General features: G+C 38.4%; 1 protein-coding gene across 6 annotated transcripts in view; it reads left to right on the top strand.

Moving 5' to 3' along the window:
• Window positions 1-4163: 4163 nt before the first annotated feature.
• Window positions 4164-20848, top strand: part of THSD7A (thrombospondin type 1 domain containing 7A) — a 463937-nt gene continuing 447252 nt past the window's right edge. For 4 of the 6 annotated variants that reach the window (XR_007150223.1, XR_007150222.1, XM_047849263.1 and 1 more), the window contains exon 1: window positions 4167-4635. Coding sequence is in view for 4 of the 6 variants with exons in the window: in XM_047849263.1 (XP_047705219.1) it covers window positions 4455-4635 (181 nt within the window). In the remaining 2 variants the exon portion in view is untranslated. Of the gene's footprint in view, window positions 4636-20848 lie in introns of all 6 variants that reach the window. The other 2 variants (XM_047849264.1, XM_047849262.1) reach the window with 2 other exon arrangements.

Raw genomic sequence — 20848 nt, 5'->3', positions numbered from 1 at the left:
AGCAGCATATCCTATGCTAACTTAATGCAGCAGCTTAACCCTAGTTAGTTATCAGCCTATGGAGCAAGGAACACAAAGTCTTGCTGGGAGAAGGGTGTGCCAGCTCTTAATAGGGAGGGGTCAGCTGCCTCTGAAGGCTTTGGGAATTTAGGGGGTTCTGGAGACAAAGACTTGAAGATACCCACCCAGACAGATTTGTCCCACATATCCAGTTACAGATTTTCCCAAACAGAACACTGATCTTAACGTAATAAGCTTGCCTGCGTTTATCATTCCATCTTTGCAGTTGTCCACTCTTAACTGTGTTCACTTTGATCTTTGGCTTTTTTCTACCTCTACCACAAGAGACAATGGTCTCTCTTTAAGGATTATTGACCTTCATATTTAGTTTTCAATTGTTTGTTAAAGGCTCATACATTTTGAGTATCTATCTGTAGGACACTAACACACTGGTGATAATTAATTTTCAAATGCCTGGATCACTGTATTGGCCAGGGTGTTCTCTCCAGAAACATCCTCCTAAGTCACTGGTGAAAGTTGTTAACAATTTGGGTACTACCTTGTGTCCAGGACTATTGCTCATACATGGCCTAGGATGGGGTCACTAGAAGGATGTGAACCAAAATATTGTACATTTGCACCTGATACTCAAAACACGGGGTCTCATTATTTGCAGCAGATCCATATTGCTTCCAAACAGGTTGAGTTTTGAGTAAAATGGAGAAATGATGGCATTTGCTTTCTGTAAAACTATTTGAAATCTAGAATTAGCCCTCCCCCTCACCACACACACTCAAACACCAACAAAGTAATCACCAATGAACCACCAAACAAGACAAAAGATGTTATAAAGAAAAGGAATTGGAAAGAAAATAGAAGATCATTGTTACAGTCAGAATTGGGAAAGAAAGCAAAATCTGTGATCTCTTATTACAAAGGTAAAAAGGGAAATGTTTTATCTTCTATTGCTTTGGTGGGTGTGGCAAGAAGGGAATTGAAAGAAGCCCAAAATAAATGTTATCCACCCCAAATCTTGGTCAAGTATGACACCTAGAGGCCACACAAACAGAATTCCTTTGGGTGCTTTTTTTTTTTTTTTTTAATCTGGCCGGAAACATTTTATGTAGGAAAAAATATTTAAAGTTTTTATTTCAAAATGGACATTCTTCAGTACTTCCTTGTAACACTCTATCAGTGAATAACTTTGTGTATATTCCTTCACTTATGTGTGTAGATATGTATACGTCCTCACTATCAAGAGTTTGGAAATGACAACAAAAATAATAAAGATGGATGAAAGGACACCACTTGAAAGGTGATAGGTTCAGAATTGTCTCATTTCTAAATATGAAAAAAAAATATGCTTTGCATTTTCATCCGTTGGTTTGGAGAATTTTGGTAGCCCTGGCTCATTAATACTCGAACAGTTCTTTATGAAAAATGATGAACGATTTACTTTGTGGCAGGCTGTACAGATGGTCAATTTAATCTGCATCCTTGAGACTTCTCACGACTAAATTTTGACATCATGTCATTAAACATTTGTGTATTATTTATATCATATTCTAGAAAACAAAGATTGCTATGTCTTGCCGTCCATCAGTTTTATTGATAGGATTTATCCTCCTGGACACGATAGCTTTCACAAAGGAACATGTATCTGAATATATATATCACATCTGTCTCCTCAGAGACCCATATATTTTTGTCCTCAAGTGCAATAATGGCATTGTTATTGAACAGACATGTTAGTGGTGAGACAAATGCTTACATGACTCAGTTTCTTTAACCTTGTCCAGAGATGTTTTTGCTACTAACTGTTTGGGCGTGTATGTGTGTTTGCATGTGACCCGTATGACTTGTATAAATTGAAATTAAAGGAGGAAACACAATTTTTAACTCTTTTCAAACAGTCTGCAGAATATTCATCCTAGTCGTGTATTTTAAATGGCAGCAAATTTTTGACTTAGAAGTGGTTCCTGACTCCTGTGATATGTATAATGTTTGAAGTCGTAGCTATAATGTTTAAACTCTTGACCAGTTGAGTAATTATTACATAATTATGGATAAATATAAACATCAGATTCTTAACTTTTCTTTTGACCGTAAGCTATTATGTATAGCATCCAATGGCTTCTTGTCGGACTAATTACCCTGTACATTAAATTGTACTAACTTGACTGTTTAGAGTCTCTGTCTTCTGTTATATAATGAGTTTCTACTTGGTGAATTGGTTTGGGACTCCCTAAGAATGCTTAGAATGGACCGTTATTAAAACAGTGCTTCCAGTTGGACATCTTCCCTGTGCCAGAGTTGGAGGAATTCAGGATAAACCTGCAAGGTGCTAACAGTAGCTGAGAAATAAACACAGCCAGGATAGGAAAGCAGTGCCATTGTAGAGAGGTACTTTGTAGAGTTTGCTCTCAGAAGACAGAATGAAGGAAGCAATAGCAGGAGCTATTTTCTTCTTTGGTGTAACTGTTGAAACAAGTGTCCTTTAGGGAACCATACATTTGTTAGGATCAGGCTTCCTTTGTATGCCTTATCAGCCTGTAATCTTTTGATTGTTGCCTGTGTGTGTGTGTTTATTTATTTATTTTTAACCAGTGAAGGAATAGTAATCCACACTAGTTTATCTCTTCTAATCACAGACTCACAGAGCTAGGTTGCTCTGAGCTTTTAATTCCCTCTTAGAGGCCTAACAGAGTGGAAAGTAAACAAAGAGCAAATTTGCAACCTTAAACATTGCTAATTTCCTCTGATGTCAGAATACTTAAACAGGCAGGACCTCGGAATTATTTGATCAAACCTGCTTTTAATCTAATGCATGCACAAGGGCTGTGTCTGGAATGATCTGCAAAACGGCAGGCGTCCCAAGAGAGCTTTATGGAAGGTTTCCTCTGTCAGAAACCGTAGTTTCCTCATTTTAAACTCTGGAGTTGGCTGTGTTTTTGGAGTAAAGTCATAAAGAGTAGTTTTCCTGCCTTTTAAATTTTATTTGGCCAAGTATTGCTGACCGGATGTGGATAGTTTTCTTTGGCTTTCTGTTTGCTGACTTTTTAATTGGCTGCGTGCCTTATTATTTTAGCTTTACTAGAAAATGAATTAATAAAAGGGTATTATTGAGGGAAAGAAAGAAAAGAAAGAAAGAAAGAAAGAAAGAAAGAAAAGAAAGGGCAAAGCATTATCTGACTTCATACACTTTGTTTCATTGTGTATGGTTTAAGAAAATAAACACAGAACAAAAGACCGCAAAGCATTAGGTTATTAAGACTATGAAGCATTTTTCTACAGTAAGATTCAGAGAAATTAATGCCTGGGATTTTTAAGTAAAGAGTGTCCTAATTTGGAGATACCCAAATAGTGGAAACCCAGTTTTCCCGTTCATTTTACTTACAGCTGTGTGGGTACTTAAAGGGGGCATACTTTTGACAGAAGTAGAGAAAGGGGATAGCACTTTTATTCACTGCGTGTTTGAAATACGGTTTTAAGATGGGTGTTTGTAAAACCTTATCAATGTAACTAGATAGCATTGTGAATGCTTATTAAGTACTAATTCAGTTTTAAAGACTGAAAACACAATGTACTTTGATCTGTCACAGGTCAGTATTGTTGGTATTTCTGTTGAGAACAGATTAAGTTAAAAGGAAACACATTTAAGAGAGTGTTCAAATGCTTTTCAGGGGCAAGTAAACAACTCTGCTGTTTGTGTTTTTTACATCTGATCATAAATACGGCTTCCGACATAAAGTAATTGGGAAGCCACCGCTTAAAAATAAATTATACACACTGATGCTTTGTGTAAATACACACTAAGAATAGCATGCCACGAGATGTAGCATTTGACTCCTTGGATGCCGATGAATTTCAATGCCTGTTATTTGTCATGCTGAAGCCTGTCGGGTGATGATTCTTTTCATTGGTGTATCCTTCCAAACATATTTCATCGCACCATGTGCACAGGAGTTCTCTGGGCGGGCGTGTTCGATCTGGGTGCCCCCTCTCCCCTTCGCTCCTTCCTTTCTCGCCCTGGCGCTCTCGCCGCCTCCTGCCTCCAGCCCCCCCCCCCCCCTCGCTCCTTTTCGGCTCACGCCCCCCTCCCCTCTCTCCAGCTGGCGGAGGGGGTTGCGCTGCCTCCCAGACCTCGAGGACCTGCTCAGTCAGCTGGGGCCCCCTGCGGCCGGCTGCCTCCCTCGCCGCTAGGACCTGCCACTCTGCGCGGAATGGCAGCCGCAGCAGCATCCCCGCCAGCGGCAGCGGAGGCTGCAGCCACGGCCACCGCGGACGCTATTGTTCCCCGGTGTTAAACGCGCTTTCGCTCCTTTTCATCTGAAACGAACAATAGCAGGGAAGAGCTTTGCTTTCTGCAGTCCTTGGGAAGACAGAGTGAGGGCGCAGAAAAATTCCCTGCCGACCGCGTTCCGGATCCGGACCCTGGAGCGGCTGCGGGCGGCATGGGGCTGCAAGCGAGGCGCTCCGCGTTCCGGAGCCCAGGCGCCGCGGGCCCGCGCCCCGGTGTCCTGCCGCTGCTGCCGCCGCCGCCGCTGCTGCTGCTGCTGCTGCTGTGCCCGGGCGCCTGCGGGGCTGCGGCTCCCGGCCAGGCTGAGGCGTCCACTCCGTATCTGTGGAAGACTGGTAAGTGGCACAGAGTTCTCCCTTCTTCTCCTCTCCACCTCTGGGTCCGTATTACAAAGCTGCTGGGCTTCAGGAGGGACCCCTGTGCATCTTGAGAGCCCCGGTGTAGCGGGATCCTAAGGTGAAAAGTACGAGTACTAGGAAGCAAATTGGGTCATGCCCGATGCTATTAGGAAAGAACAACCTAGCAACTAAGAGGCATGAGAGAGCCACGGGAATCGTGTTTCTCTCGCAGCTCTGTAGTTAATGAGGACACCCAACACGGTGCTTTCATAATGAAGTGCGTTCTTAACCTCTGGGCTTTCATTCTACCGAGAGTTCCTCAACTATATTTCTGGCAAAGAAGAGGCAAGCCGCTCACACCAGGTCTTCATTCTGTCTTCAGGCACTTTGCTCAGTGCCATGAAACGTGTGGGTATAGAGTTGAATTTGTTAAGTATAGCTTTGTGAAATGTGGGACACGTGGAAACAAGCCAGATGAGGGCAGTCCTAACAGCCAAAGGCAGATGGGGCTCCCGTGAGCTCAGGGAGAGGGTGCAAAGATCAATTCTTAATGAGTGAATGCCGTGATTTTTCAAGTGTGCAGTCGTAAGGATGTTTAGGTTTAAACTTTTCCTGCCTTGAGAATTCTTCTGCTTTGTTTTCAACCAACTAACAAAAGCAGCAACTAATTGTGCCTCGGAAGCTCCAGGCAAAGTGCTGACTTGAGGTCCTGGTGGGACAGTGACAAGCAGGAAAACAATACCAAGTGAGGAATTAACTCCCTTCTCTCCAGTGTCTTTTTTTCTCCTCTAAAGGACGCTGAGAATTCTTTAGCAGACCTGAAACTTGGCATGTGTATAGAAATGAAGTAGGAAACATTATTCCTGTTGCTTAGGGGTAGGGGTAAATTAAGAGTTCCTTGGCAATGCCTAAACGTTAAGAGAAGCATGCAGTAGAAGGGAGGGAAAAGATGTATTTGTCATGGGATTGCAAACAAGTTACACAGACTGGGACTCTTTCCTGGCGGCAACTATCTGTAGCCCCCAGCTGCAAAGAGAGGCTAGTCTACTCTATAATTACACCAATATTCTGAAATTTTAAAGAAGTTGCATCTCTCCGGCAACTTGGGGAGAAGATTGAACAGAAATTTATTTCAAGCCAGAGTACCTAATTTGCTTCAGAATGTTGCAAGAAATAGCACACACACTTTTAGGAAAGCCATTTGGATGTCAATGTTAGCCACTCTTGTTGCCATTTGGAGTTTAAATATTAGTTGTTGACTAGTGGATGCAGATGAAATCATATTAATTTATTTCACATTCAAACAAAGAGTTGAAGATCTCCTCTACTTTAGCTAAAGCCATGGTTTTACTTTTCTGAAGCTTGGTCATAACAAAACACAATAATCAAACTATAATTTACCATTAAATGGTATTATTTGGAGGTTTGGGAAGAACTTCTCCAGTAGGTAAGTACTAGACAAAATCGTACTTGCCTGCTTGAAATTTGTGCTGTTAAAGTAAGAAAACCCAAGCAGTAATTCAGATAGAATTAGAATCTAGGCAACATTCACTGTGCAGCATCTGAGGTGCCAATATATGTCAACATAAATGTCATGGTGGGAACACAAACCAATAAACCATTTAAAATAGTGGAAACCTCTCAGGAGCAAGGATATGGAGACCTTGGTTCCACTGCCAGTGCCAGCTCTTGCTAGCTAGAAGAATGTTGGCAGGTTCATTTAACTTTTGACCCCTCGTTTTCTCAGCTGCATATAAATGCAGCGATACCTTCTTCTGACTATTCATAGTGTTACGAAGAGCAAATGAGTGAGTTATGAGAAAGTAATCTATAAATTTTAACGTGATATGCATGTGAAAATATAAGCTAGTACGTTGAGGGTGATAATGTCATCTCTTTTATGGTGGTCCTTGGTTTGGTGGGGGAAAAAAGTGAAGTAAACTGGAGAGGAAAATTTTTCCTCTTTATTTTTTTTTCAAGAGGGAAAGGAGGCTTTGCTATTATCTCTAAAGAAATTGAGAGTTGTTATCAGATGAATTAGGAAATATTTAAAGGAGTGGGATACACTGTAAATGAAAATGTAGAGATGAAAGAATTGTGTCTGTCGATGAAAATAGGAAGAGAATTGGGAGAGAAAATGAGGTGAGGTGAGACTGTCCAGGATGTCTGTTCCAGTTTCTTGGTCTTGGTACAGCAACTAATAGGGAGTTAAATTATTGGTCACATCACTGAATTACAGGGATGTAGTAAAAGGTCCACTGGTTGAGCAGCTGGGACAGGAACTCTTAACACTGTGTTTATCACTAACAAGCTGTAGAGCATTGGCACAATCATTTAATGACTTTGGTTCTTGGCTTCTGAGTTTGTAATATTCATTGATTAGAAAAAATGATATGTAAGGGCCTTCTTGTGCCTTAACATGCTTCATATGTATGTATGTATATGCACATACATACACCATAAACGCATCTATGTACATATACCCATAGTTTATTAAGGTGTGTATATATATATAAAATACATATACATAATAAATAGGTTTATAATACATGATGTATGATATATAATGTATAATATAGGAAAGTCTAAGGTATATATTATATGGAAGTTTTATTAAGTCAACTCACAACAAAGAGTTATCGAGGACTCAGTTACGTGAAGTCACTGAGGTAGAGGCTGACTAGAATATTGACATCCCTTCCCTCAAGAAATTCATAATTGAACAATACTGTAAATACACAGCAGCACATGGCGTACCATAGTCATGAACAAAACTGTGAAAACAGGGAAGTTGTGTAGCTGATAAAGGGGGCTGTAGAAAGTTTTAAGGAGGAGTTAATATTGATTGGGGTTTTGGAAGATGAGAACTGGATTGTTTACTCTGGGAGGAGTGGAAGTCTATTTCAAGCAGAGCAAAGAAAGAAAATAAAAGTAAAAGCATGCCAACATTCTTAGGTCTTGAAAGCACTGCAACTCAAGTGTGGGATGTTTGGTGGGAATGAATGGAGGAATGCCAATTTGATGAATTCGGGCAGGTTGTAAGAAAACCTTCAAACTTTGGTAAAAGATGTTGGAGTTTTAACCTAAAAGCAAGTGGAAGCTATTGGAAGCTTTATGCAGAGGATTGACATATTCTTTTCCCAGAATGGAGAGAGATAAGTGAAGAGGCTGGGAGGTCAATAAGGAGAGGGCCTGAGAGGCAAAGGCGCCCCAAACTAGGACCATAGAAGTGAAGAGGAGAGGAGGGCTAGAGATCACACTGCAGAAGTGTTACCTCAGCTTTAGATTGTAGGGAATGCTGTGCCAATGAGAGGAGGAATTCATTCCATCAAAATTGCCATCATATCTGCACGTAGTTCCTTGAGGTAGAGGACATGAAAGAAGAAAGAGCCAATTTCCTGGGGTTAGAGAAGAAGAATATCAGTTTACTTTCAATATAGCAAACTTGAGTAATCCATTCACATGAGTGTATCTGATGGGAAAACGAGTGACTGGATGGGCAATTTAGGAGAAAGGCTGAGAGCATAGACTTGGAACTCAATAAATGTATAATATTTCAAAGCATGGTAGTTGGAGGGATGATTAAAAGAAAAGAAATACTTAAAAGAGGGTCCAGGGCACTTTACAGGGAATATTGATATTGAAAGGGCCATTGTTGAGGAGAGACGTGTGGAAGGGTGAAAGACAGTGTGGTCACAAGAGGTCCAAGGAAAATGGCAATAGGTGCTAAATGGAAGAAGATGTTTTATGAAGGGGATGATGGCAAAAAGTATAAGACATTTCTGGAAGGCTGAAAAAGAATTATGAAATATTTCAGAAATGATTGAATAAAAGGGGGAATTTGTAAGATAATTCTCAGTGTTTTGGGAATGGATGTTTTAACTGGAGTAGTAGAGTTAGAAACTTATTTGAATAATAAACAAGATAATGAAAAAGGTATGATATTGATGAGGTCAAATAACCAAGGGGTGTTGACATCACTACACTTGTTTTTTAATAGTGAAAACCTCAGAATATGATACTAAAAATATTTATTAAAATACAAAATTAAACATTTTAACAGTTTTGTGTCAGATTTATTTGAGAGGTAACGTATTTGTGTGAATAATTAAAAAAACATTTCATAAACACAGATAAAGCACTTTATTATTGGAAGATAAATAATTACTGATATTAGTTTTTCACTCTTCAATATTCTAGAACATGGAATTTTTCAGTAGTAATTATGACCAATAATATTTACCTGGCATTTCTCAATTAAGAACATGAATACGTTGCGTAAGATATCATTGACTTAACATGAATAGGACAGAAAACAGTGAACACCTGCAACTTTTATCCACTTCTGTCACAGGTATATTTTCAGAAAGGTCTTAATGAAGTAATTGTATTTCTTGTTTTTAACTGATGTATAGTTGATATACCATGTTACATTGGTTTCAGGTGCACAGTATAGTGATTGGAACAGGTTTGTACATTAGGCTATGCACACCCTAAGTGTAGCAACCATCTGTACCATACAACCCCATTAAGATACCACCAACTGTATTTCCTATGCTGTATCTTGTATTCCTGTGATTGATTCATTCCACAAGTGGAAGCCTGTATCTCCCACTCTCCTTCCCCCATTTTATCCTTTCACTCAGCCCCCTGTCCTCTGGCAAACTTTGGTTTGTTCTCTGTACTTATGGATCTGTTTCTGCTTTCTAAGTTTTGTCTATTCATTTGTTTTGTTATTTAGATTTCGAATAGAAGTAAAATCATATGGTATCTGTCATTTTCTGTCTGACTTATTTTACTTAGTATGTTACTGTCTAGGTCCATCTGTGTTTTGACAAATGGCAGGATCTCATCCTTTTTTATGACTGAGTAATAGTCTATTGTGTGTGCTGTGCTCTGTGTGTGTGTGTGTGTGTGTGTGTGTGTGTGTGTGTATGCCTTCTTTATTCATAGACACTTGGTGGCTTCCATACTTGGGATATTGTAGATAATGCTGCATTAATATAGGGTCCATATATCTTTTGAATTGATGTTTTCATTTCCTTTCTTCTGGGCATTTACCCAGTAGTGGAATTGCTGGATCATATGGGAGTTCTATTTTTAATTTTTTGAAGAATCTTCATACTGTTTTCCACAGTGGCTATACCAATTTACATTTCCACCAACAGTGCGTGAGGGCTCCTTTTTTTCCCCACATTCTCACCGATGCTCATTAATTATTTCTTGCCTTTTTGATTTTAACTATTCTGACAGGTATAAAATCATATTGTAGTTTTGCTTACATTTCCTTGATGATTAGTAATTTTGAGCATCTTTTCTTATGTCTGTTTACCATCTTGGCATGTCTTCTTTGGAAAAATATTTATTCAGGTGCTCTGCCCGTTTTAATCAAGATTTTTTTTTCTGGTGTTGAGTTATGTAAGTTCGTTATATATTTTGGATATTAACTTCTTATCAGATCTATCATTTGCAGATATCTTTTCCCATTCAGTAAGTTGGCTTTTCATTTTATCGATGATTTCCTTCACTCTGCAAAAGATTTTAATTTTGTTATAGCCCCAAATTGAGTTAATTTTTATATTAATGAAATTACACTGAAATCCAAGAAAAAGGTACACACTAACCATTGTTGAGAATTCAGGGGATTAAGGTATTTATCAGTGTGAGTTTTCTCTCAAGGAAATCACTTCTCACGTTAAACACTTTTGAACTAAGTTGATCCAGTGCAAGGCAATACTATTAACAACAATCACTGTGTCCTTTACGCTGTTAATTGTGTGTAAAATAATTCCTTACTTTTTCAATATAAAATAAAAATAAGGATTATTCTTTTCTTTCATGTACTTGTCTTAATATAAACTATTCTGTAATGCATATGGAAAAATATTAATCCTAATTCTGCCATTCATTAAATAACAAAGGAGGGAGGGATGTCATTCCAGGTAGTAGTAACATGAGGGTGGCATTATCCTAATAAAAGTGTTTTGCACTTCAGCTGTGCTTAATTTGGAATGTGGCATAGTTTGCTCATTAAATGCAAGACGGAGATAGAGTGGACAGTGTGGGCGTAAAAGTCAATTAATACAGAGTAACATGGATCACAATGCTATATTTTATCTATGTTGTTAAATTATTTCATCTCCAATATGGCTAAATAATATGTATTACATAGAGGTTTTCTGAATTTTAATTAAATACGGTAGCATATGTAATATATTAGTGGAGTGTTTGATATATGTTAGAACTTCAGTGAATGGCATTTTTTATTATTTTTATTATTCTAATATCTAATACAGTGGCTACTTAATTTTATGACCTGGAACAAGTCCAGTAATGTGCATTAGCTTTCTTGAAATCACTTGTTTGGTAAATGCACCAGAAGTTACAAATTGATACAGTGCGAGATACTCCATCAGATTATAAGAAAGGCAGCATTGTGGGGATGGAAAGAACACAGGCTTTGGGATCAGACAAACCACTATTTAAATCTGCCTCTACCTTACTGGTCAAGTTAGTTAAACTCTCTGATTTTGTTTTCTCACCTTAGCATAGTGACAGAAATTCTGAAGTGAGAGGCCATTTGCAAAGTTTTGACAGGTAGTAAATGGAAAGTGCCTAGCACAGTGCCCTAAATGTGATAGATGTTCAAAAAATGGTTTCTTCCATTCTTGATTTTTGTTCCCCCAAAAATGACATCACAAGCAGGAATTTTACAGATTCAACACATTCATCAGTCTTTTCCAGACAAGTGGCACCGTGAAAAACCAAACAAATCAAGGAAGAGAGGTGGTTTTATTATAGGCTCATCTTTTTTTATTGCTTAGACACTTAGATGTAGACATTGTGGAGCACAGACCATAAAAAATATTTTGAACAGCAAATTCAGGGTGAATTATATAAATAGAAATTTTTATACCTCATTTTGTGCTGTGTTTCAAGGGCTTTCTCAAGAATCTGAAATGTTAGACTCTTGAAAGTGGTCTTGTGACCACTGCTTTCCAAATTAATTGTTTTCACAGAATTGTTTTTATGTATTCGTTAATTATGCTTACTAGATGATCATTTAAATTCTTTTGAAAAATTAAGTTTCTTTCTTTTGTGAGAGAAAGAGAGTGAACACAGCAGGGGATGGGCAGAGAGAAGGAAAGACAGAATCCAGGTCAGCCTCCACACCATCAGTGCAGACCCGATCTGGGGCTTGAACTCAAGAAGTGTAAGATCATGGCCTGAGCGGAGATTAAGAGACGTTTAACCCACCATGACAGCAAGGTGCCCCTAACTACATTTTTAAAAACGAAAGTTTCTATCTTGTTTGCCTACCCTTCTTTCTTAGCGTATGTAACCCTGTTCAAAATTCATTAAGAGCTTATTGATTGCATCAAAAAGTGAAATGCTCGGGTGGTTTTGTGAAACTTTAATATCTTAATGGACTGCGGTAACTCAGGTCCCTCATTATGCAAATTATAGATGGCTACCTGGTTTGCAAAATAATAGAAGCCCCGATCAGGACTGAGGTTGAGTGCTATAGACCAACACAAATCCACATTCTTTCCTGCCTGTTACTGCAACCTAGAAAAACTGGTCTGATGGTGGTGGGATGAGATGCTGACATTCAAGGGGAGAGTGAAAGCCTCTGTCTGGTGAATATATAGAATAGGCTCTCTCGGAATTAAGTGGTCCTTAATGAAAGAAACCTTAGGGAAGTGGCATCAGGAAAATCTATTTTTTCTATCACAAGAACATCACAGAGTGTGAGTTAGAGGTGCCGATGAGTCATAAGGTAGAGATTTTTTTTCTATTTCTTTGTCATCCGCACTTCATACTTGACATTTTAGAGTGCATTAAAATGATGAAAAATAAAGGAATTTACATGGAATTCTCAGGTATCCGAGCAATAAGAAAAAACAGTGTTTAGAGGAAATGATATAACAATTAAACACATGTTTAGGAAAGAGTGGAGGAAAACAAGGTAGTGCCGAAAACAGGGATACTAACAAGTAATCCATCTACTGCTTCGGATAACCTGGCCTAACCAAAAGGATGTCCTTTCATCTTCCAGAAGTACTGTTGAGCTAATTGATATTTTGCATAGTTTGCCATGTGAAGTTGTAATCTCTAGGGTGTTACTTTCAGAGTTATGCCATGAGAAAATAAATAAGGAGATGTAGGGAAAAGGCACAAATGTGCTTCAGGACCATGTATTTGGGTAATGTTGAAGGGGGGACTCTACGTCTGAGGAGCCATCAGACATCATCCACACAGAATTTAGTGAGCCGTCTCCACAAATCCGGGAGAAGCTTTGCACGGCTCTAAAGACTTGGGGAGAAAATGAGACATTACAAGAGAGCAACACACCAAGGAGAGAAAGGTGGAAGCAGGCAAATCTGCCTTCTTTTACAAACTATTTTTAATAGGCTTTATTCTCTGAGCAGTTGTAGGTTTACAAAAAACTAAGCAGAAAGTACAGAGTTCTCACATACCCCCCTCATTCTTCTCCCATTTCTCCCTATTATCGACATCTTGCATCAGTGTGGTACATGTGTACATGTGTACCATTGATGAACCAGTATTGTTAGGTTATTACTTAAAATCCATAGTTTATAGTTGGGTCAGTCACTCGGATACATTCTGTGCTTTTAGACAAATAGATAATGACATGTATCTAGTAATACATGTATCCACTGTTAGAGCATTATACAGAGTAGTTTCATTGCCATAAAAATCCTCTGTGCTTCACCTACTCATGTCTCAATCCATCCCTCTATCTTTCCAAATCTCTGGTAACCACTGATCCTTTGATCTTCTTATGTCTCCACACATGTGCTTTTTCTTGGAATATCATATAGTTGGAACCATAAAGTATGTGACCTTTTCTTTCACCTTGCAATAATGCATTAAGTTTCTTCTATGTCTTTTCATGGCTTGATATCTCATTTCTTTTCATCACTGAGTAATATTCTGCTCTATGGACATAGCACAGTTTGTTTATCTATTTACATATTGAAGGACCTCTTGGTCACTTCCAAGTTTTGGCATTATGAATAAAGCTGCTGTAAACATCTGTGTGTAGGTTTTTGTGTGGATATGTATTTATCTCCGTTATGTGGAGACCAAGGAGCACAATTGGTGGGTCATATGGTAAGGAGCACCTTTAATTTTGTAAGCAGCTGTCTTTCAAAGTGGCTGTACCATTTGCATTCCCATCAGCAGTGAATGAGGGTTCCTGGTGCTCCACATCCTGGCCAGTGTTGTCAGTATTTTGAATTTAGCTGTTTGAATGTGGGTAGTTGTATGTCGTTGTTTTAATTTTCTATTCTTTGATGTTACATAATGTTGAGTGTACTCTTTTCATCTGCTTGTCATCTGTATGGCTTCTCTGATGAGGGATCTGCAGTCTTTCCAGCATATGAAGAGTAGCAGGAACAGGTGGAACCCTCAGGTGACTGAGTTCAAAGTCTTCGCCTAGCCTGAGCTGCGCATGCTTCCTTTCTTGTTGCTCTGATGACTCATACTAACAAGTATTTTATAAAGAGAAAATAAACATGGAAGTTAAGTAAATAAACACCAAATGGAGATGGGCCTACACTTTGTCTTTTGTTCCACCTTGAGGGGAACACCTTGGGAGAGAATTTGGAAGTGATAAACAGTATCTTGAAGTGGAAGAAACGGGTGTGATATATGAAAGGTTAAATGGAACCTGTAAGCTTGTGAGATTTCCTTTTTTTTTTAAATGGGTTTTTCAGTTTTTTTTTTAATGTTTATTTATTTATTTTGGGAGAGAGAGAGTGTGTGAGAGAAAGAGCAGGAGAGGAGCAGAGAGGGAAAGAGAGAGAATCCCACACTGGTTCTGAGCTGTCAGTGCAGAGCCCGACACGGGGCTCAATCCCATGAACTGTGAGATCATGACCTAAGCTGAAATCCAGAGTCAGACACTTAACCCACTAAACCATCCAGGCACCCCAAGCTTGTGAGATTTTCAAGTGCACTATGCACATGCTGGGTCTCTAGCTGACTGTTCTGGTTAATTACATAGTTGCCTATCTGTTTTTCCTTGTTCTGGATGGAGGCTGGCAAAAAGTTGATGAGCAGTATCCCCCTGAGCTTCTGGGAAATCGTGAAATCCCTTGTTCTCGTCCCTGGTAAGTTGAGATGTCAAGGCAGCCAGCTGCTTAGCTTGCTCCCACAAACCTTTCCACAGACACAGAATGGGAGCACATCCAGAATGAGGCTCAGAAGTGATCATGTGTGCCCAAATACAGTACACTACACAGGTAGTTAACTTAGAACTATATAGAGAGCTTGCTGGACAGTTAATTTTCCCAAACGTATCATGCATAGGCATTGATTAGGCAGTAGGAATAATTAAACTCATGCTATATGGCGAAGGCAGGACTTAACAAATTGTGCCATGCTGTCTGGAAAAAAAGTTATCCCTTGGGTTGTAATAGCAGTAGTGATACAGCACATACTGAGTATTGTAGATGGCATCAGAACACAAATATTGCCTATTTGGGTTGCACTATTAAAAGATGATTTTTGTTTTCTCTCTCAAAATGAGCATAACTGTGTCAGGGGAGTCTATCCCCTGTATTCAGTTACTTCCCCTTGACAGTGAAAGAGGTTAGTTGCAAAGAATTGAAGCCATAGCTTGAAATGAAAGAAGTACTGATTGCTGAGTAGTAAAATACATATTTATGTGCATTTTTGTGTGTAATAAACGAAATGTTCAAGAATCAGCTTTTGAGACATAGGAACGTTGGCTTGATTTTGTACTTTATTAAGCATATGAACTTAATCTCTGTGTCTCATTCCTCAGCCACGCCCTAGGTATGATACTAGTATCTCCCTCTACAGATTGTTTTTGTGATCTCTTGAGACAAAACCGTAGAGCACTTAGATGGTGCCTGGCTCATGTCTGTACTCAGTAAATCCTTCACTTGTTGTGATGCTGGCGTGAACTAAAATGCCTTCTCACAGAGCTAGAGTTTGTTTCTGGATCTGAGTCTCTTTTATTCTTCATTTTGATCCTCCTTCGGTCTGCATGTGCATTTCAAGTTTCCCTCCATCTGGCATTATTTTGCTTTTACCTGCTGTCAGGGCCACAATAGTTGCAAAGCCCTCAGCTTTGCTAGTAGCAGAGCTGTTCAAAGTATGGCTTTAGAACACAGAGACATTACGCCTCAGTCCATTACTTTTCCCTGTGATTGTGCACATTTTTGCCATGGAGGAAATGCTGGAGGTGGGACTCTTTCGGCGGGACTGTGCATTCCAAAATTCCTTTGTGTGAAAGATTATTTCTGGCAAGACCTTTCTGCTCTGTGATGCTGTGAGTGAAAGGGTGTAGGAAATGTACAGTGAATGCTGATGTATACTCTAAGTCCTCTTTTCTCTCCTAAAGTACATACCCCCGTATCTATGTATGAATGTACGCATGTCATGTGTATGCTCTGTATATGTATATGCATGTCATATATATTGATATCCTACTTATTTACCTCAAGATTTCAAAGTCCTCTGATAGAAACTGTTTCTATCAGGTGTTGACCTGTTACATGCCCATTACAACCTGTTTTATCTGTACATTCTCTAAAGTTAATGTGTAATTTGTGGGCTTTTGATAGAATTACAATACTAAACGAATACATCATTACAGGCATACTCATGCAAATATATGCACACATACCTAGATGCATAAATACATGCAAGTGCAAATAATACAGTCATTTATGGCTTTTACTACACAGGACTTCATGATTTATTTGGCTTTATGGAAGTTATTATACCACCTCGAATGTTATAGTGATTTTAAAGCACTGACGTTTGAAATTGTGCACAATCATGAATATTTTCACTAAAATATTAATTATTCAAAAAGTTATATTAACATTTTATTTTAAAAAAATTTATTTCGAAATTTATGCTCATTAAGAGCTTGCTCTAATAAAAGCTTTAAGTGAGTGGAAGGTATATTAAGATCTTTTATCTTAAGATCCTTTTATGTCTCACCATCTTCATGTGTTTGCCACTTTGGTGCCTAAAAAAGGTCTTCAATCTGCAGTGCCTGCAAAGATTTCCAAGAAGTACTTTTCCTTTCTTTTTTTTTTTTTTTTTTTTAAATGTTTGAGAGATAGAGCGCAAGTGGGGGAGGGGAAGAGAGAGAGGGAAACAATCCGAAGGAGGCTCCAGGCTCTGAGCTGTGCACAGAGCCTGATGTGGGGCTCGAACCCACGAACCCTGAGATCCTGACCTAAGCCGAAGTCGGACGTTTGACTGAGCCACCCGTGCACCCCAGAAGTACGTTTCTTCTAATAGCAGTTGCCTGTCACCTTATCCATGAGCATCATTTATATAAAATATTAGTTGTAAGTTGTTTACATTGATTATGGTATCATTAAGTCAGTACTAATAACAGACCCAGGTAGAATATTATATATTAACTTTTTATTTATTTTTTTATATATGTGGGTTCTGTGTATTAAATGTGATTTCAAGTTGTGATATTTTCAACTTAAGATGTGTAAGATGGGTTTTTTGGGCCATAACCCCATCATAAATATAGAAAGATCTGTATATATGTGTTTGTGCGTACTTTATGCACACTTATATAAACTATGCGTTTTATGTATAATGTATATTTTTTTCCTGTGGGAAATATAATTCATTCAGAGCTGCTACGTTACACAACTTCAGGGACTCCAGTCACAGAATTAGGTGACCTTTTTCTTCATGTTTGTGTCAATCAGTTCATTTAAGTAAACCTAGAAAGCACACAGTGACTTTTTTTTGTTGTTGTTTTACACCGAACTTGGTTCTGGAGAGCAAATGTGAATGACACCTGGAACCGCCACTCCTGAAGCTTCCTGTCACATGTAAATAAGTGATTCTTGTCTAGGAAATTTACTACAAAAATGGAAACATAAATATATGTGGAACAGAGAAAGGGAATATTATCTTGAAGGAGACAGGGAAGGGAAGATGTCATAAAACACAAGTTTGAAAAATACACAGCTTGCCAGAAGGACAAATGGCTAGGTAGAGTGGAGCTCTTGTGAAGAAATTAAATGGAATGTGTGTGCAGGGACAGTAAGAGGTTCTGAGGCATAAGAAATGGGGAATGAGTTGGGAAAGGAAGAAGGGTGAGTATGTGTGTGGAGACCTGGTAGGACCATGCTGAGTGGAACACAGTAAGGAGCCAGGCTTTTGTTTGACTTACAGAATCTAGGACCCCAAATCTCTTTAGTTTGATAAAACATTGCCAAGAATGAAATAGTGTATTTGCAAATGTTAAGTGATATGTGAATTTATAAATTCTAGAAGATTGTTAATTGTGTAAATGAACTTTAATTCTTGCAAACTTTCTATGAGAAACTGTGTTTAGATCAAGATAATTAAACATAGTCATTTCAAAGGTAGAATATCTTTTCCGGTTTATGCGTAAGGGTGATTGGGTATTTTAGTTTCCTTTGTGGTTTTGATTAGACCAATGTGAAAATAAACCTTAAATGTATGTATTATTTCTCTGGCTGGGCCAGTGACCGAGAACATAAATGAGTGAACTGGGCCAGGCGTGGTGAGGAGGTGGGTGTGCTCACTCTTCTCTGTGTGGACTTGGCTAACGGAACAAGCAGCACCACCCCCTTACCCTATGGTGGGTCTACCATTTACCATCATTTAGAGATGGGGTTCATTTGTTTAAAAAATACCATAAGGGACAACTCTGTTGGCCACATACTATACCTAATAAGTCACAGTTGGGTTACGGGACCCTAGTTTACACCTTTTGCCTCTGGCAATCGTATGAGGTCTTCAAAAGTCTGAAGTTTCAATGCAGGGGTGGAAAAGATATTAAAAAGGGACTTTTTCGAGTTGTAGAGAATGACCATGTGAGAATATACGGAATGCCAAAATGTAATTGAAGTGTCTGGAGTCCTGTTTCCGGCCAACATCACGATTTCCCTCCAGCTCCCTACACGCTCTGCTTCGTTAGTTTTCATTAGTTAGCGAGCCCTGTGGAAGGAGAGAAGCTAACAGGAAGAAGGCCTCTGCTGTCCCGGGCTGGTGCATGTAATCACAGAAATGCGGCAAAGATCATAGGTTCAGTAGCTCTATAAAACAGCTTCTTCTGACAGTTTGCAGTGGTGACTACACATCTCTAACGGGAGAGTCATCAAAATGGATTTGGATTTATGGAATCAAATAATTCATAGGGAAAGCTTTGCTGCTAAGATACATTTCTCTCTGTGTCTCTCACTGTAAGATTTAATGTAATTTCTTCAGTTCCCTTGGCTTGTTTTATAAGAGAACTGGCTTTGAACTGCTTCGGCTGTGAATATTCCACAAGAAGAGAATAAATATTAGCGGTCAAGGTGTTCTTTCAGACTTGGTTGATCAAGCACTAACAGCACCATGGACATCATGAAGTCTCAAATGATGATGAAGGTTTTCTGAGCTTTCAAGAACATTCTTCTCTAAGTAATTTTCTATCTTGATAGTATGATCCAGAAGCTAAATTAATTTGATGTAATAAAATATGTGGAAATTAGAGGAGTGATTTCTTGTACTATATTATTATATATAAGATGAATCTTCTTTGTTGGCAATATGCTGAATATTGGAATTGCTATCATAAAGCTGGATTTTAAACAACTTTATCAAATATAAGAGTTGTGAATCTGTCATCACAGTCAACTTTAGAATATTTTCATTGCCCCCCAAAAAGCGTGAACCCTTAAATTCTCCATTCTGTCCTATCAGGCCCAATCCTAGGCAGGTACTAATCTACTTACTGTGTCTATAGATTTGCCTGTTCCGAACATGTCTTACAAATGGAATTAAACCTTGTTTGGTTTTTTGTTACTGGTTCATTTTACTTAGCATGTTTTCAGAGTTCATCTGTGTGGTATTGTGTGTCAGTATTTTATTTCCTCTTATTGCTAAATAATATTCCGTTGTGTGGATACGCCACGTTTTATTCATTCATCGGTTGACAGATATTTGGGCTGTTTCTACTTTGGGGCTGTAATGTAGAATGCTGCTGTGAACAGTCATGTACAAGTTTTTGTGTGGACATATATTTTCATTTCTCCTGAATATATACTTAGCAGTGGGATTGCTGGGTCTTATGGTAACTTTATATTTTATGATTTGAGGAACTGCTAGACTGGACTTTTTTTTTTTTTAATTCACCACAACACTCTATACAATATGTTTTCCAGTAACTTCAATTATGATATAGTTGTCATTCAAACGCACACTTTGAAGTTCCACTTGATTTAGGGGACCCAGTTTATAAGGAGAGAAGCACATTTAGGAGGAAAATGTGCTGAAGTAGTCATGAGCACATTTGATAGGATGCCTGCAAAGAGCTCCTTTGGGGTTTTTGATATGATCATACAGTGAAGCCTTCAGTAAAAGGAAAAAAAGTAGTGCGGATAAAGGAACTGTGATGACTCAGGCTGACTTAGTCACAGGTATTTAAAATGCACAGAGAAGTCTAAGTGATACTAATGAAAAATTCAGGTGTTAATGCATTTTAGAAGTTGCCCATTTGGTTTTTACAGCTTAGTGGATGTCACAACACAACCTGCTTGTGCTCTCCTGGTGTTTTACAGTTCTCCAAGCATTTATATCGCATGTTCTTTTACTAATTTCTCACAATTTCTTCATTATTATAGGGTAGGCAGCAACACCCTTCATCTTTAATGAAAGAGTAAACTCAGGTACCTAAAACTGAGGGATTTGACCCAAACCACCCTCTTATTATAAGACAAACAGCCAAGACAAGCATCTTGGTGGCTTACATACACTAGTATTTTAACTGAAGATGAAAAATAGGGACACTTTAGGGAAAATCTTCAGTTGTGTAGAGTAAGAGTCAAATATTTAAATTAGCATCATAGTATAATTAATAGGCAATAACATAAATTTTATCTTAATACTTTCAGACAAGCATAGGTAAAGAAATAATTACAGATTTGTAATATTTGTAAATATTTTGACTATTTGGTGTCCCAACTGAGCATTTGACAGTGCTTTTGAGATTTTAATGTTGATTTTTATACCTTTTTTCAGTTTTGTGACATAGAATAATATATATTTTATCTAAACAATTAATTGCCCTATAATCACATATAAATATTTGTTCATATTCTATGTTGCAATCAATCTTACCACTGAAAAATTAAAAGAGCTGCTTCAAGTGATAACTCAG

The sequence above is a fragment of the Prionailurus viverrinus genome, chromosome A2, assembly GCF_022837055.1.
Source record: "Prionailurus viverrinus isolate Anna chromosome A2, UM_Priviv_1.0, whole genome shotgun sequence".
NCBI classification, from domain to species: Eukaryota; Metazoa; Chordata; class Mammalia; order Carnivora; family Felidae; genus Prionailurus; species Prionailurus viverrinus.
The sequence above is the reverse complement of the archived record's forward strand: the minus strand, read 5'-3'. Positions and strand labels throughout refer to the sequence as shown.